At 53.8% G+C, this 15,120-nt stretch overlaps 1 protein-coding gene across 5 annotated transcripts in view; it reads left to right on the top strand.

Moving 5' to 3' along the window:
• ARID4B (AT-rich interaction domain 4B) overlaps positions 1-14,505 on the top strand; it is a 109,381-nt gene extending 94,876 nt beyond the window's left edge. For 2 of the 5 annotated variants that reach the window (XM_038761071.1, XM_038761067.1), the window contains 6 exons: positions 766-964; positions 2,830-4,032; positions 6,776-6,889; positions 10,130-10,345; positions 12,019-12,165; positions 14,208-14,505. In XM_038761071.1, coding sequence (XP_038616999.1) covers positions 766-964; positions 2,830-4,032; positions 6,776-6,889; positions 10,130-10,345; positions 12,019-12,165; positions 14,208-14,449 — 2,121 coding nt within the window. In that variant the 3' untranslated portion in view covers positions 14,450-14,505. Of the gene's footprint in view, positions 1-765; positions 965-2,829; positions 4,033-6,775; positions 6,890-10,129; positions 10,346-12,018; positions 12,166-12,779; positions 13,022-14,207 lie in introns of those variants that run through there. The other 3 variants (XM_038761072.1, XM_038761068.1, XM_038761070.1) reach the window with 2 other exon arrangements.
• Positions 14,506-15,120: the final 615 nt, after the last annotated feature.

The raw sequence follows: 15,120 nt of genomic DNA, 5'->3' as shown, positions 1-15,120 counted from the left end.
GGGGCACACAGCGGACCGGCGGTGGAGGCAGGATTAGAACCCAAGTCCTCTGACGCCGTGTCCCGCGCTGTTTCCCTGTCTGCAAAACGCCATCATTCATTCATTCATTGTCGTATTTATTCATTCAGTCGTATTTATTGAGCGCTTACCATGTGCAGAGCACTGTACTAAGCGCCTGGGAAGTACAAGTTAGCAACATATAGCGACGGTCCCTACCCAACAGCGGGCTCGCAGTTTTAGGGATTTTAGCACGCGGACGGGGACAATTTAGTCCCTTAATTCGGGTTCAATCAATCAATCAATCAATCAATCGTATTTATTGAGCGCTTACTATGTGCAGAGCACTGTACTAAGCGCTTGGGAAGTACAAATTGGCATCACATAGAGACAGTCCCTACCCAACAGTGGGCTCACAGTCTAAAAGGGGGAGACAGAGAACAGAACCAAACATACCAACAAAATAAAATAAGTAGGATAGAAATGTACAAGTAAAATAAATAAATAAATAAATAAATAGAGTAATAAATATGTACAACCATATATCCATATATACAGGTGCTGTGGGGAAGGGAAGGAGGTAAGACGGGGGGATGGAGAGGGGGACGAGGGGAGAGGAAAGAAGGGGTTCGCAATTATATCGTACTCTCTCCAGTGCTCAGTACGGCGCTTCGCCCACGGTAAGTGCTCAGCAAATGCCACCGCCCGATCGGCTCCGCGGCTCGGATCGCGGGGATTTAGACTTGCGTGTCTGTCCTCCCGATCCAGAATAAGATCGACAAAGAGAAAGACAAGGATGAGAAATATTCCCCGAAGAACTGCAAGCTGCGCCGCCTGTCAAAGCCACCGTTCCCAACCAGCACGCCGCCTGAGACGGGATCGAAAGCGGACGGCGCGGAAGGCCGGAGCGCCGAACCGGCCCACGTGAAGGCCATAGAAATCACGTCTATCCTGAATGGACTCCAAGGTGATCGCGGTCGCCCCTTTTTCGTCTCGTTCGGTGCTGTGATCCCATCTTATAATCGTAATAATGCTATTTATTAAGCGCTTACTAGTGATCCCACCTTATAATAATAATAATAATGGCATTTGTTAAGCGCTTACTAGTGATCCCATCGTATAATAATAATAACGGCATTTGTTAAGCGCTTACTATGTGCCAAGCGCTGTTTCCAGTAAAGCCGGGCGAATTAAGTCCGTGGTGGATGTGATTTCCGATCGAAAGCGGAAACTCCAGCCTTGCCCGGACTACGGATGCTCCCTGCCGCCCCGGCAGCCGTTGCCGCGGCAACGGGAGACGTGGGAGCGGCCGGGCTCCGGGTGAGCCGGCACGGAGACGGTCGGGAGAGAAAGCGTCACCCCCGGCGGGGGGGGAATATTGTAATTTTTGAAGGTGCCGAGCGGCCAAATTTCTAGTCTCCGCTGTCTGGGATTCGGGGCGGCACGGATTCAGTCCGTTACACGGAAAGGCTTGAGTGAATCCCGAGCCGCGGCCTCAGTGGATCGTAGACGGGGTCGGCGGAGTGGGGATGCCGCCCGGCGAAGCCCTCGGAGAAGGAGAGAAGCCGCGTGGCTCAGCGGAAAGAGCCCGGGCTTTGGAGTCCGAGGTCGTGGGTTCGAATCCCGGCTCCGCCGCAAGCCTGCTGCGTGACCCTGGGCAAGTCACTTCACTTCTCCGAGCCCTCATCTCTAAAAATGGGGATTAAGACTGTGAGCCCCGCGTGGGACGACTTGATCCCATTGTATCCCCCCGCCCAGCGCTTAGAACAGTGCTTTGCACCTAGTAAGCGCTTAACAAATACCATTGTTTTTCTGAGAAGCAGCGTGGCTCAGTGGAAGGAGCCCGGGCTTTGGAGGCAGAGGTCATGGGTTCGAATGCCGGCTCCGCCACGTGTCTGCTGTGTGACCTTGGGCAAGTCACTGAACTTCTCTGAGCCTCCGTTACCTCATCTGTAAAATGGGGATTAAGACTGGGAGCCCCACGTGGGACAGCCTGATCACTTTGTATCCCCCCAGCGCTTAGAACAGTGCTTTGCACATAGTAAGCGCTTAACAAATGCCATTATTTTTTCTGAGAAGCAGCGTGGCTCAGTGGAAAGAGCCCGGGCTTTGGAGGCAGAGGTCATGGGTTCGAATGCCGACTCCGCCACATGTCTGCTGTGTGACTTTGGGCAAGTCACTGAACTTCTCTGAGCCTCTGTTACCTCATCTGTAAAATGGGAATTAAGACTGTGAGCCCCACGTGGGACAGCCTGATCACTTTGTATCCCCCCAGCGCTTAGAACAGCGCTTTGCACCTAGTAAGCGCTTAACAAATGCCATTATTTTTTCTGAGGAGCAGCGTGGCTCAGTGGAAAGAGCCCGGGCTTTGGAGGCAGAGGTCATGGGTTCGAATGCCGACTCCGCCACATGTCTGCTGTGTGACTTTGGGCAAGTCACTGAACTTCTCTGAGCCTCTGTTACCTCATCTGTAAAATGGGAATTAAGACTGTGAGCCCCACGTGGGACAGCCTGATCACTTTGTATCCCCCCAGTGCTTAGAACAGTGCTTTGCACATAGTAAGCGCTTAACAAATGCCAACATTATTATTGTTATTAAGGAGAGGCGGGTTGTGGACGGGCTGAGGGATGGGCGGCCGGAGATCCCTCCTTGGCGTAGTTGGCAATTTTACGGTCATAAAATGAGAGCGTTTCCGATAAGGTACCCGGGGAAATCTTTGTTAGGTGATACCTGGCGGGGTGGGGGCTTGGGACGGAAATCCAGCCATCCGCGCTCCCCGCCTGGGGAGAATCCGGGGGTCCCGCTGACGGTTGCCTTTGTCTCGCCCCCAGCGTCCGAGAGCTCGGCGGAGGAGAGCGAGCGGGACGCGGAGCCGGCCCCCCAGAGAGCGGAGAGCCCCGGCAAGAAGGAGCCCCCGGGCCCCGATCCGAGCGAACCGCGGTCCAAGGAGGAGCAGGGCCCCTCCTCGGCCCCCGCAGAAAGCCAAACCCTCCCCGAGCCGGGTGGCCGCAGGGAGCCGGAAGAGTTCTCCGAGGACAGTGACTCCGAGGAGGAGGACGGAGCCTCCAAGAAGAGGAAGGACGCCAAGAGGGAGGCGGGCGATAAGGCGGCGAAGCCCCCGGCGAAGCGCGGCAAGAGGCGGTTCGGCGGCGGCGAGGACGGGGCCAAGGCGGGCTCCCCCAGCCGCAAGGACGACAGAGCCAAGGGCAAGGAGGCCCCGGGCTTGGAGCACAGCAGCAACAGCTCCTCGGAGGATGACGAGGACGAGAAAGCCAAGGTCAAGGGGACGCCCGCCAAGAAGTACAACGGCCTGGAGGAGAAGCGGAAGTCCCTGCGCGCCACCGTCTTCTACTCCGGCTTCTCCGAGGTGGCCGAGAAGAGGCTGAAGCTCCTCACCAGCTCGGACGAGCGGCCGCCCGCCAGCCGGGCCAAGGACCGCAAGGACGTCTGGTCGAGCATCCAGGGGCAGTGGCCCAAGAAGACGCTGAAGGAGCTGTTCTCCGACTCGGACACGGAGACCGCGGCCTCGCCCCCGCACGCGTCCCCGTGGGACGGCGGCGCCGCCGGGGAGGAACAGCCGGCGGCCGCGACGGCGGCGGCGGCCGGAGAAGAGGAGCGCCGCCCCGCCGGGCCCAGGCCCGGGCCCGACCCGGACCGGCCCGGCCCGCCCGGCGCGGAGGGGAAACCCGCGGAGGAGAAGGCCGTGGAGACGGGCGACAAGAAGGCGGACTTCCCCAGCAGCGGGAGCAACTCAGTGCTCAACACCCCGCCCACCACCCCGGAGTCGCCGGCCTCGGTCACCGCGACGGAGACCGGGCGGCAGCCGGCCGCCGGGCCGGCCTCCGAGGCGCTGGCGCCCGGCCGGGAGGAGGTCCGCGGCATCAAGAGCGAGACGGACAGCACCGTCGAGGTGGACGGCGTGGCCGGGGAGCTCCACGACCTCCGGTCCGAGGGGAACGTCTCGCCGACGGGCTTCGACGCCGGCGTCGGCTCCGGGAGCGGCACCCGGCCCGAGCCGGAGCACCCGGAGAAGGGTAAGGTCGTCGTCCCCGTCCCGTCCCCCCTCCGGCCCGGGCCGCGGCCCCCCGGGTGAGCGGCGCGGCCACGGCGGCCCCTCTCTCCTCCGTCTTGCTCACCAATCAATCAATCAATCGTATTTATTGAGCGCTCACTATGTGCAGAGCACTGTACTAAGCGCTTGGGAAGTCCAAATTGGCAACACATAGAGACGGTCCCTACCCAACAGTGGGCTCACAGTCTAGAAGGGGGAGACAGAGAACAGAACCAAACATACCAACAGAATAAAATAAATAGGATAGAAATGTACAAGTAGGATAAATAAATAAACCACCACGCGATCGGGGGCCAAATCACTGGCCTCCGTCGTCTCCAGCCCCGGAAGCGCGTTCCCCACCGCCCCCGTTTCCCGGACTGGCTTTCCTCACGGAGTGAATCCGTACCGCTCGCTAAAGTGATAAAAGTTTCTCCGGCCGATGCCTAGAACCCCAGAACTGGGGCTCATTTTTGACTTATTTTGGTGGTATTAATAATAATAATAATAGTGATGGTATTTGTGAAGCGCTTACTATGTGCAAAGCACCGTTCTAAGCGCTGGGTGGTATTTATAATAATAGTAATAATAATAATGGTATTTGTTAAGCGCTTACTATGTGCAAAGCACCGTTCTAAGCGCTGGGTGGCATTTATAATAATAGTAATAATAATAATGGTATTTGTTAAGTTTCTCCAGCCGAAGCCCAGAACTGGGGCTCATTTTTGACTTATTTTGGTGGTATTAATAACAATAATAATAGTAATGGTATTTAGGCGCTTACTATGTGCAAAGCACCGTTGTAAGCGCTGGGTGGTATTTATAATAATAGTAATAATAATAATGGTATTTGTTAAGCGCTTACTATGTGCAAAGCACCGTTCTAAGCGCTGGGTGGTATTTATAATAATAGTAATAATAATAATGGTATTTGTTAAGTTTCTCCAGCCGAAGCCCAGAACCCCAGAACTGGGGCTCATTTTTGACTTATTTTGGTGGTATTAATAATAATAATAATAGTAATGGTATTTGTGAAGCGCTTACTATGTGCAAAGCACGATTCTAAGCGCTGGGTGGTATTTATAATAATAGTAATAATAATAATGGTATTTGTTAAGTTTCTCCAGCCGAAGCCCAGAACCCCAGAACTGGGGCTCATTTTTTTACTTATTTTGGTGGTATTAATAACAATAATAATAGTGATGGTATTTGTGAAGCGCTTACTATGTGCAAAGCACCGTTCTAAGCGCTGGGTGGCATTTACAATAAAATAATAATGATGGTATTTGTTAAGCGCTTACTATGTGCACTGTTCTAAGCACTGGGGAGGTTACAGAGTGATCAGGTTGTCCCACGGGGGGCTCCCAGTCTTCATCCCCATTTTACCGATGAGGTCCCTGAGGCCCAGAGAAGTGAAGTGACCCGCCCAAAGTCACCCAGCCGGCAGTTGGCGGAGCCGGGATTTGAACCCGTGGCCTCCGACTCCAAAGCCCAGGCTCTTCCCACTGAGCCACGCTGCTTCTCCTACTGGTGGCGGGCACTGTACTAAGCGCCGGGGCGGACCCAGGCTCGGCAGGTTGGGCTCCGTCCTGGTCCCCCGCGGGGCTCCCGGTGTCAGTCCCCGTTCCGCGGATGGGGTTCGTCTCACGGCGAAATCCCAGACTTGTCACCGGAGAGGGAATAAAAGTCGGAGCTCATATCAAGGCAGGCCAATTAGGGAAATGAATGATTCCCCTTCCCGTCCAATTCCCAGGGCCTAGGGAATAGATCAGCAGTGGTGTTTGACGTCACATCTGTCCAAGAGAAAGTGACAGTGTGGACGTCCGCCGCGGGAGAGGGACGGCTTAATGGGAAAGGGGCTTCCCCGTGACTCGTTACCTGCCGTCGTTTGTCGGCCTCCACTGGACCTTCAGGAGTGACCGAGGTCACCAAATCTGGACTGGGCATCATCATCATCATTATCAATCGTATTTATTGAGCGCTTACTGCGTGCAGAGCACTGGACTAAGCACTTGGGAAGTCCAAATTGGCAACATCTAGAGACAGTCCCTACCCAACAGTGGGCTCACAGTCTAAAAGGGGGAGACAAAACCAAACATACTAACAAAATAAAATAAATAGAATAGATAGGTACAAGTAAAATAAATAAACAAATAGAGTAATAAATATGTACAAACATATATACATCATCATCATCATCATCAATCGTATTTATTGAGCGCTTACTATGTGCAGAGCACTGGACTAAGCGCTTGGGAAGTCCAAATTGGTGACATCTAGAGACAGTCCCTACCCAACAGTGGGCTCACAGTCTAAAAGGGGGAGACAGAGAACAAAACCAAACGTACTAACAAAATAAAATAGAATAGATATGTAGAAATAAATTAAATAAATAAATAAATAGAGTAAAAGAAATATGTACAAACATATATACATCTATACAGGTGCTGTGGGGAAGGGAAGGAGGTAAGATTGGGGGGGATGGAGAGGGGGACGAGGGGGAGAGGAAGGAAGGGGCTGAGTGTGGGAAGGCCTCCTGGAGGAGGTGAGCTCTCAGAAGGGCCTTGAAGGGAGGAAGAGAGCTAGCTTGGCGGGTGGGCAGAGGGATTGGGGGCATTCCGGGCCCGGGGGATGACGTGGGCCGGGGGTCGATGGCGGGACGGGCGAGAACGAGGTACGGGGAGGATTTGGGGGCGGCGCTCTCTGACCCCCGTTTCTCCCTGTAGTCTGCACAGGTCAAAAAAGAGCTAAAGAAGCCCAAGGCGGAGGAAGTTCAGCCAAAAAACCGAAAAGAAACCACAAAACAGCAGTAGTCAACAACAAAAAGAAAGTCAAAGCTTGTAAGTATGCCGTCGGGGCGCCAAGCAAAGCGAGCCGGGGTCTCCTTCCCAGTCCTAGTTGGGCGGTTTGTAGTTGAGAAGCGTCGAACGTTAACTAATTTGACTCGGGGCTCGCCTTCGGCCCGCTCCAATTAATCAATCAATCAATCGTATTTATTGAGCGCTTACTATGTGCAGAGCACTGTACTAAGCGCTTGGGAAGTACAAATTGGCAACACAGATTTCAGGTGGAGTTTTACCGTCCCGTCCGTCCAACGACCGCCTCCGGTTCGTTCTCAGCCGTTCTCTGCCGTTTGTTTTGTCGTCTCGTCCCCATTTTACAGATGAGGGAACTGAGGCGCGGAGGAGTGAAGCGACTGGCCCGGGGTCACACAGCGGACAAGCGGCAGAGCCCGCCTGGATTAGAATCCAGGCCCACGTTCTAGCCACTAGGCCAATCAATCAATCAATCAATCAATCAGTCGTATTTATTGAACGCTTAATGTGTGCAGAGCACTGTACTAAGCGCTTGGGAAGTACAAGTAGGCCACACCGTCTACCCTTCCCCTTCACCCCAGGCCGGGTTTTTTAAGCACTTAGATGGAAGGGAAGGGCAGAGCAGGCTTTGTTGTCAATAAGTTGCCACGGACAAAGGGATTCCGGAGGCCAGGACCTCCCTCAGGGCTCCGTTGGGCTCTTGGGAAGAGACCAAAATGAGGGGGAGGAGGAAGAGGAAGGGGAGGGGAACCCGTAAAGGGTAATCCCACTCATCTCCATCCGGCTTCTCCCCTCAGCCGTCTCCGTGATATATATGTTTATATATATATATATATATATATATATATATATATATATATATATATATATATATATATATGTGTGTGTGTGTGTGTGTGTGTATATATATGTGTGTATATATATATATATTTATTTATTCCTTTCCCCTCCCTGATAATAATGATAATAATAATAATGATGGCATTTGTTATATATATATATATATATTTATGTATATGTATAGACACACACGCAGACACATATCGATATATATATAAACACACATATAAACATGCACATATACATATGTGTATGCATGCACATATATGCATACACATATAAACATGTACATATACATATATGCATGTGTGCGCATATATGTGCGTATAAGTTTTTATATATACACCTGCATGTATATATATATATACACACATGTATATGTGTGTATATATGTTTATATATATATATACATGCATGTATATATAAGTTTATATGTGCACATATGTGTGTATATATATAGATATGTGTTTATATATAAGTTTATATACACATATGTATATATATGTGTGTGCATATAAACATATATGTGTGTGTATATATATAAAATGGCATTTATCAAGCACTTGTGCAAAGCACTGTTCTAAGCGCCGGGGAGGTTACAAGGTGATCCAGGCTCCCAGTCTTCATCCCCATTTTCCAGATGAGGGAACTGAGGCCCAGAGAAGTGAAGTGACTTGCCCAAAGTCACCCAGCTGACAGTTGGCAGAGCCGGGATTTGAACCCATGACCTCTGACTCCAAAGCCCGGGCTCTTTCCACTGAGCCACGCTGCTCCTCTTGATGATGATGTCCTCCGAGCTGCGGGATTTTGTTCCCCGTTGTGCATTTTCCTTTCCCTCCCTCCTGTCTGTGTTGCCGGATTTCGGACTTCCCGCTCTTCCCTTTCCCCTCCCTGATCTCCCCATCCTAACCCTGATCCTGCCCGCCGTCTCCAGGGTAACCCGTTAGCGGCCGTGTCAAGCTCCTTCTCAATCAGTCAATCAATCGTATTTATTGAGCGCTTACTGTGTGCAGAGCACTGTACTAAGCGCTTGGGAAGTCCAAGTTGGCAACATCCAGAGACGGTCCCTACCCAACAGTGGGCTCACAGTCTAGAAGGGGTCAGGAATTTTTCTCTCAGGTGTCCCCTCTTCCTCTTCATCATCAATCGTATTTATTGAGCGCTTACTATGTGCAGAGCACTGTACTAAGCGCTTGGGAAGTACAAATTGGCAACATATAGAGACAATCCCTACCCAACCTCCTCCTCCGGATGAAACGATCAGCGGTGTCGATGGAGTGCTTGCCGTCGGGGAGAATGAGACTCCGCAGTCAATCGGTGGTATTTATTGAGCACTCAGGAGGCGAAGAGCACTGTAACACAACAACGGAGGCACGTTTGTTCCCCGCCCTCAGGAAGCGCACAGTCTGAGGGAAGGCCGGGAGGACATTAGAGAAGCAGCGTGGCTCAGTGGAAAGAGCCCAGGCTTTGGAGTCCGAGGTCAGGGGTTCGAATCCCGGCTCTGCCAACTGTCAGCTGGGTGACTTTGGGCAAGTTGCTTCACTTCTCTGGGCCTCAGTGACCTCATCTGGAAAATGGGGATGAAGACTCTGAGCCCCATGTGGGATAACCTGATCACCTTGTAACCTCCCCAGCGCTTAGAACGGTGCTTGGCACATAGTAAGTGCTTAATAAATGCCATTATTATTATTAGATTAAATAAATTATTGCTTTGTACGTCAGTGCAGTGGGGCAAATATCAAGTGCTCAAAGTGTCCAGATTCATTCATTCAATCATATTTATTGAGCGCTTACTGGGTGCAGAGCACTGGACTAAGCGCTTGGGAAGTCCAAGGTGGCAACATCTAGAGACGGTCCCTACCCAACAGCGGGCTCACAGTCTAGAAGGGGGAGACGGACAACAAAACAAAACATATTAACAAAATAAAATAAATAGAATAAATCTGTACAAATAAAATAAACAAATAGAGTAATAAATACATACAAACATATATACAGTTGATGATGTATGTACAAACATATATACAGGTGATGATGGTGATGATGATGGTGTTTATTAGGCGCTTACTATGTGCAAAGCACTGTTCTAAGCGAAGAAGGGCAAGAGAGGGGACAAGATAATAATAATAATAATGTTGGTATTCGTTATGCGCTTACCATGTGCCAAGCACTGTTCTAAGCGCTGGGGCAGATACAAGGTGATCAGGTTGTCCCACGCGGGGTTGCCAGTCTTCATCCCCGTTTTCCAGATGAGGGAACTAGAGAAGCGAAGTGACTCGCCCACAGTCACCCAGCTGCCAAGTGGAGGAGCCGGGATTTGAACCCGCGACCTCGGACTCCCAAGCCCGGGCTCTTTCCCCTGAGCCACGCGGCTTCTGTTTGGTGCCCTCACCGAGGGCTCTCCCTCCTCCTTTCTTTCCCCAGCCAACAGCAGCGACAGCGAGGAGCTCTCGGCCGGGGAGAGCGCGCCCAAGGCCCCGCCGGCCAAGGCGGCGGCCGCCGGGATGAAGGCCCACAGCGCCAAATCGCCCGCCAGGATCCAGTCGCCGGGGAAGTGCGGGAAGAACGGAGAGAAGGACTCCGACCTCAAGGAGCACGGCGGCCGCCTGCCCAAGATCTACAAGTGGAGCTTTCAGATGGGTAAGCGGAGCCTCCGGTCGGGATCCCGGGAGCGAGGCCGGCGGTCCGTCCTCGGCCGGCGAGAGGAGGCCGGAGAAGCCGGGCGGGTGGGACCTCGGCCGTGTGCGGAGCGCCGGTCGAAGCCCGCGGCGGAGAGGACGGAGAGCTGACGGTTTTTCCCTTTTGGGAGACAGTATGCGCTCACTGCGTGCCAGGCGCTGTGCTGAGCGCCAGGGTCGAGCCGAGCTACTCGGGTTTGACACGGTCCCCGTCCCACCCGCGGGGCTCATCATCATCATCATCATCGATCGTATTTATTGAGCGCTTACTGCGTGCAGAGCACTGGACTAAGCGCTTGGGAAGTCCAAATTGGCAACATCTAGGGACAGTCCCTACCCAACACTGGGCTCACAGTCTAAAAGGGGGAGACAGAGAACAAAACCAAACATACTAACAAAATCAAATAAATAAAATAGATATGTACAAGTAAAATAAATAAATAAATAGAGTAATAAATATGTACAAACATATATACGTATATACAGGCTCCCGGTCGTGATTTACGGCTGAGGTACGGAGAAGCGAAGTAACGCGCCGAAGGGGATGCGGCAGACTGGCGGAGTCATCATCATCATCAATCGTATTTATTGAGCGCTTACTATGTGCAGAGCACTGGACTAAGCGCTTGGGAAGTCCAAATTGGCAACATATAGGGACAGTCCCTACCCAACAGTGGGCTCACAGTCTAAAAGGGGGAGACAGAGAACAAAACCAAGCATACTGACAAAATCAAATAAATAGAATAGATATGGACAAGTAAAATAAATAAATAGAGTAATAAATCTGTACAAACATATATACATATATACAGGCTCCCGGTCGTGATTTACGGCCGAGGTACGGAGAAGCGAAGTAACGCGCCGAAGGGGACGCGGCAGACTGGCGGCGGAGTCATCATCATCATCATCATCAATCGTATTTATTGAGCGCTTACTATGTGCAGAGCACTGGACTAAGCGCTTGGGAAGTCCAAATTGGCAACATATAGGGACAGTCCCTACCCAACAGCGGGCTCACAGTCTAAAAGGGGGAGACAGAGAACAAAACCAAACATACTGACAAAATCAAATAAATAGAATAGATATGGACAAGTAAAATAAATAAATAGAGTAATAAATCTGTACAAACATATATACGTATATACAGGCTCCCGGTCGTGATTTACGGCCGAGGTACGGAGAAGCGAAGTAACGCGCCGAGGGGGACGTGGCAGACTGGCGGTGGAGTCGGAGTTAGAACCCAGGCCGCAGGGCCTCCCGGTCAATCCATCAATCAGTCGTATTTATTGAGCGCTTACTGTGTGTGGAGCACTGTAGTAAGCGCTTGGGAAGTCCAAGTTGGTAACGCATTGAGACGGTCCCTACCCAACAGTGGGCTCGCAGTCTAGAGGGGGGAGACAGACAACAAAACATAGTAACAGAATAAAATAAATAGAAATGCCAGCGTTTGCCCAAGGCGGGTCGGGTGGGGACAGCGCCGTATCCACCGTTTCCGTTGCACGGGACCCTCCCAGGCGCTTAGCACAGCGCTCCGCGCTCGGGACGCGCGATGGGTTGAAATCCCGGCCCGAGGGTTCGCCGGCCGCAGCCGCCGAAGAAACGCTTGCTAGGCGCCTTCTGCCTCTGTTCCCCCAGCTGACCTGGAGAAGCTGTCCAGCGCCGAGCGCATCGCCATCCTGCAGGAGAAACTGCAGGAAATCCGGAAGCACTACCTGTCCTTGAAATCCGAGGTGGCTTCCATCGACCGGCGGAGGAAGCGCTTAAAGAAAAAGGAGCGAGAAAGTAAGTGCCCGCGCCTCTGTCTCTAACGGGCCCGGAACCCGGGCCGAGGTTCCTTCCCGTCTCCGGTTCTCCCCGGGGCCGCCGAGCCGTTTTGGCCCCCAGAGAAGCCGTGGGAGGGGAATCCGGGCCCCGGGCCCGGGGCTTATTGAGGAGCAGGATCGGCGGCGTCTCCGGGGGGCCGCCCCGCCGAGCCGGGGCCCGGAGGAGGACCCCGGCCGGGGGGGGTCCGAGGGGCGGCGCGGATGCTCGGGGAGCGAGAGGGGCCGCGGCGGAGCCCCGCGGGCAGGACTCCGCCGCCTGAACGTCCAGCGGCGCCGTGCGACCGGACCGGGCGGCCCGGAGGGGCCCGCGCCGCGGAGGCTCCCGGCTGCTCGGAGGCCGGACTCGAGAGGATTGTACCGGACTTAGACACTGTGGCCAGGTCGCCCCCGGGGCCGCGGGGGCGGGGGGAAGACCCTGCCCCTGCCCGGTGGGTCGGCCCCGGACCCCCCCCCCCCGCCCCTCGTTCTACCAGAGTAGGATGTGGGGACCCGGCCTCTCCGCCTCAGGGCTCCTTTTCGGGGGAGACGCCGGACCCCCCTCAACCACTCCGTGTCTCTGTGCACTCCCCTCAGGTGCTGCTACCACGTCCTTGTCCTCCTCTTCCTCCTCCTCCTCCTCCTCCTCCTCCTCCTCCTCCTCCTCCCCCTCGTCCAGTTCCATCACGGCGGCCGTGATGCTGACTCTGGCGGAGCCCTCGATGGCCACGGCCCCGCAGAACGGGGTGTCGGTCGAGTGCAGGTGACAGCGGGACCCGCCGACGCACTTTGCACTTCCGGGCTGCTGAGGGCCACGTTCTCTTTTGGTTGTCGTTTGTCGTTTGTTTTTTTTTTATATATATATATATATATATATATATATATGTGTATATATATATACTGCACAGTGGCACACAAATCAGACGAGCACTATTTTCTATTTAAAGACTGTTTCTCGACGAGCTGACTCTGCACTCCAGTGCACTTTCACGAAGAAAAAAAAAAAAAGTACAAGGACCGCTTCTCCTTGAGCAATAATTGTTTCCAGCTCGGCCGGCGATCCCGGAGGCCGGCCGCCGGACCCGAGAGCCGAGGCGGCGAGGCCAGGCCGGGGGAGCGGCGGCGCTTAGCCGTCCCCGTGTCCCGTCTCCCCCACCACCACCGCCGCCGCCCCTCCGGGGTTTTGTTAAGGCCGGATCGTTGGATATTTTTCCATCCGCTGATGAAAAGCGCGAACCCGTTCTCGCCCGTACGGGCGAGTCGTCTTTTTAACCGCGAGGCGCCCCGGAGCGGCTCTGAAAAATCCAGCCCGGCCCGCGGGTCGGGAACCCGCCGTTGAACGGGATGCCCGGCCCCCGAAACCAAATAACGAAGATCCTCCCTGAAGGAAGACAGACGGTCCGGCGGCCGGCCTCCGCGGCCCCCGCGGTCGGAACGGAACCACCGTACTTTGCCATTTTTCTAGGAATCAGTATTTCTTTTTTCCGGTTCGTTTTCCGATTTCGATACGCCCGGCGGTTTGCGTGGGGAGAGCGGCCGGCCGACCCCGTCCGGCCGTACCGAGGCGACCCGTAAAGATTGTACCCAGCCCGCTGAAAGGTGTCTATTTATTCATAATGAATTATAACGGTTCTATTTTTGTGTTTTCCGGGACACGTTCCTTCCCCCGCCCCTCGAGAGGGGTCCCGTCGGGGCCGCGGACGGGGCTCGGAGGGGGGAGAACCTCGTGCAGAGCGCGATCCGTTCCGGCGCTCGCGTTTCGTCGGACCTTTGTACATCGCGGACGTGTTCGCCCGAGCTGTTGAATACCTGGCACTGTTAATACACAGTACTTTATTGTACAGGCTGTTTTACCGTTGGGAAATGTTAGTTCTGTGTCATTCTTTTGGACGGTTTGGGGGGGCGGGGGGGGGGGCCGGCATGTTTCGGTTTTCGTTTTTCCGGCGGTACCGCCCGGGAGGATTTGGGAGCCGTTTCGTCCGTAGGTGCTGCCGGGTGGGAATCCTTCCCGTTGGACTCTTCTAGGAAAAGCCTTCGTGCGCTTCACGGTCCTCCGGTCTCGGTGGAAATGGTTTCGGAGCGTCCGGATCCGTGACTGTGAAAAGAGATCCGTTGGCGGAGCGACGAAAACGGTTGCAGAGCGTTCGAATCACGGGATCGACCGTGAAGAAAGATCCGTTGGCGGAGCAACGTGGAAGGAAGAGCTCCTAGGAGAGCTGGAAAGCATCTGTCGGGCTCTGCGGGCCGCGGAGAATTCTGTAATATAGTGTACAAATGTAAGTAAAGGCGCCGAAATAAAATGCCATAGTTTGTGAATCCCTGATCGTGCCTCTAAAAGTCTGATCTGATTTTAGCGGCCCCCCCGGGAACGCCGGAGTGACCCGCTCCCGGTTGCCTGACCAGGCTTAAAATCATCACCATCATCATCGATCGTATTTATTGAGCGCTTACTATGTGCAGAGCACTGGACTGAGCGCTTGGGAAGTACAGATTGGCAACGTATAGAGACGGTCCCTACCCAACGGTGGGCTCCCGGTTTAAAATGGGCCCGCCGGCCCCCCGGGATGGAGTCGGTCTCGGCGGAGAGGAGAGAGAGCCCGGATTCGGACACGGTGGGAAGCGGAGAGAAGCAGCGTGGCTCAGTGGAAAAGAGCCCGGGCTTTGGAGTCGGAGGTCGTGGGTTCGAATCTCGGCTCCGCCACACGTCTGCCGGCGCTTCACTTCTCTGAGCCTCAGTGACCTCATCTGAAAAATGGGGATTAGGACCGTGAGCCCCACGTGGGACGACTTAATCACCTTGTATCCCCCCCCCCCCAGTGCTTAGAACAGTGCTCTGCACATAGTAAGCGCTTAACAAATGCCATTATTATTATTATTATTCTCTCACCTCTCTGTCGGGGTGAGCCCACTGTTGGGTAGGGACTGTCTCTGTATGTTG

The sequence above is a fragment of the Tachyglossus aculeatus genome, chromosome 19 (assembly GCF_015852505.1).
Source record: "Tachyglossus aculeatus isolate mTacAcu1 chromosome 19, mTacAcu1.pri, whole genome shotgun sequence".
Taxonomy (NCBI): domain Eukaryota; kingdom Metazoa; phylum Chordata; class Mammalia; order Monotremata; family Tachyglossidae; genus Tachyglossus; species Tachyglossus aculeatus.
This window is presented reverse-complemented; position numbering and strand designations above follow the sequence as displayed.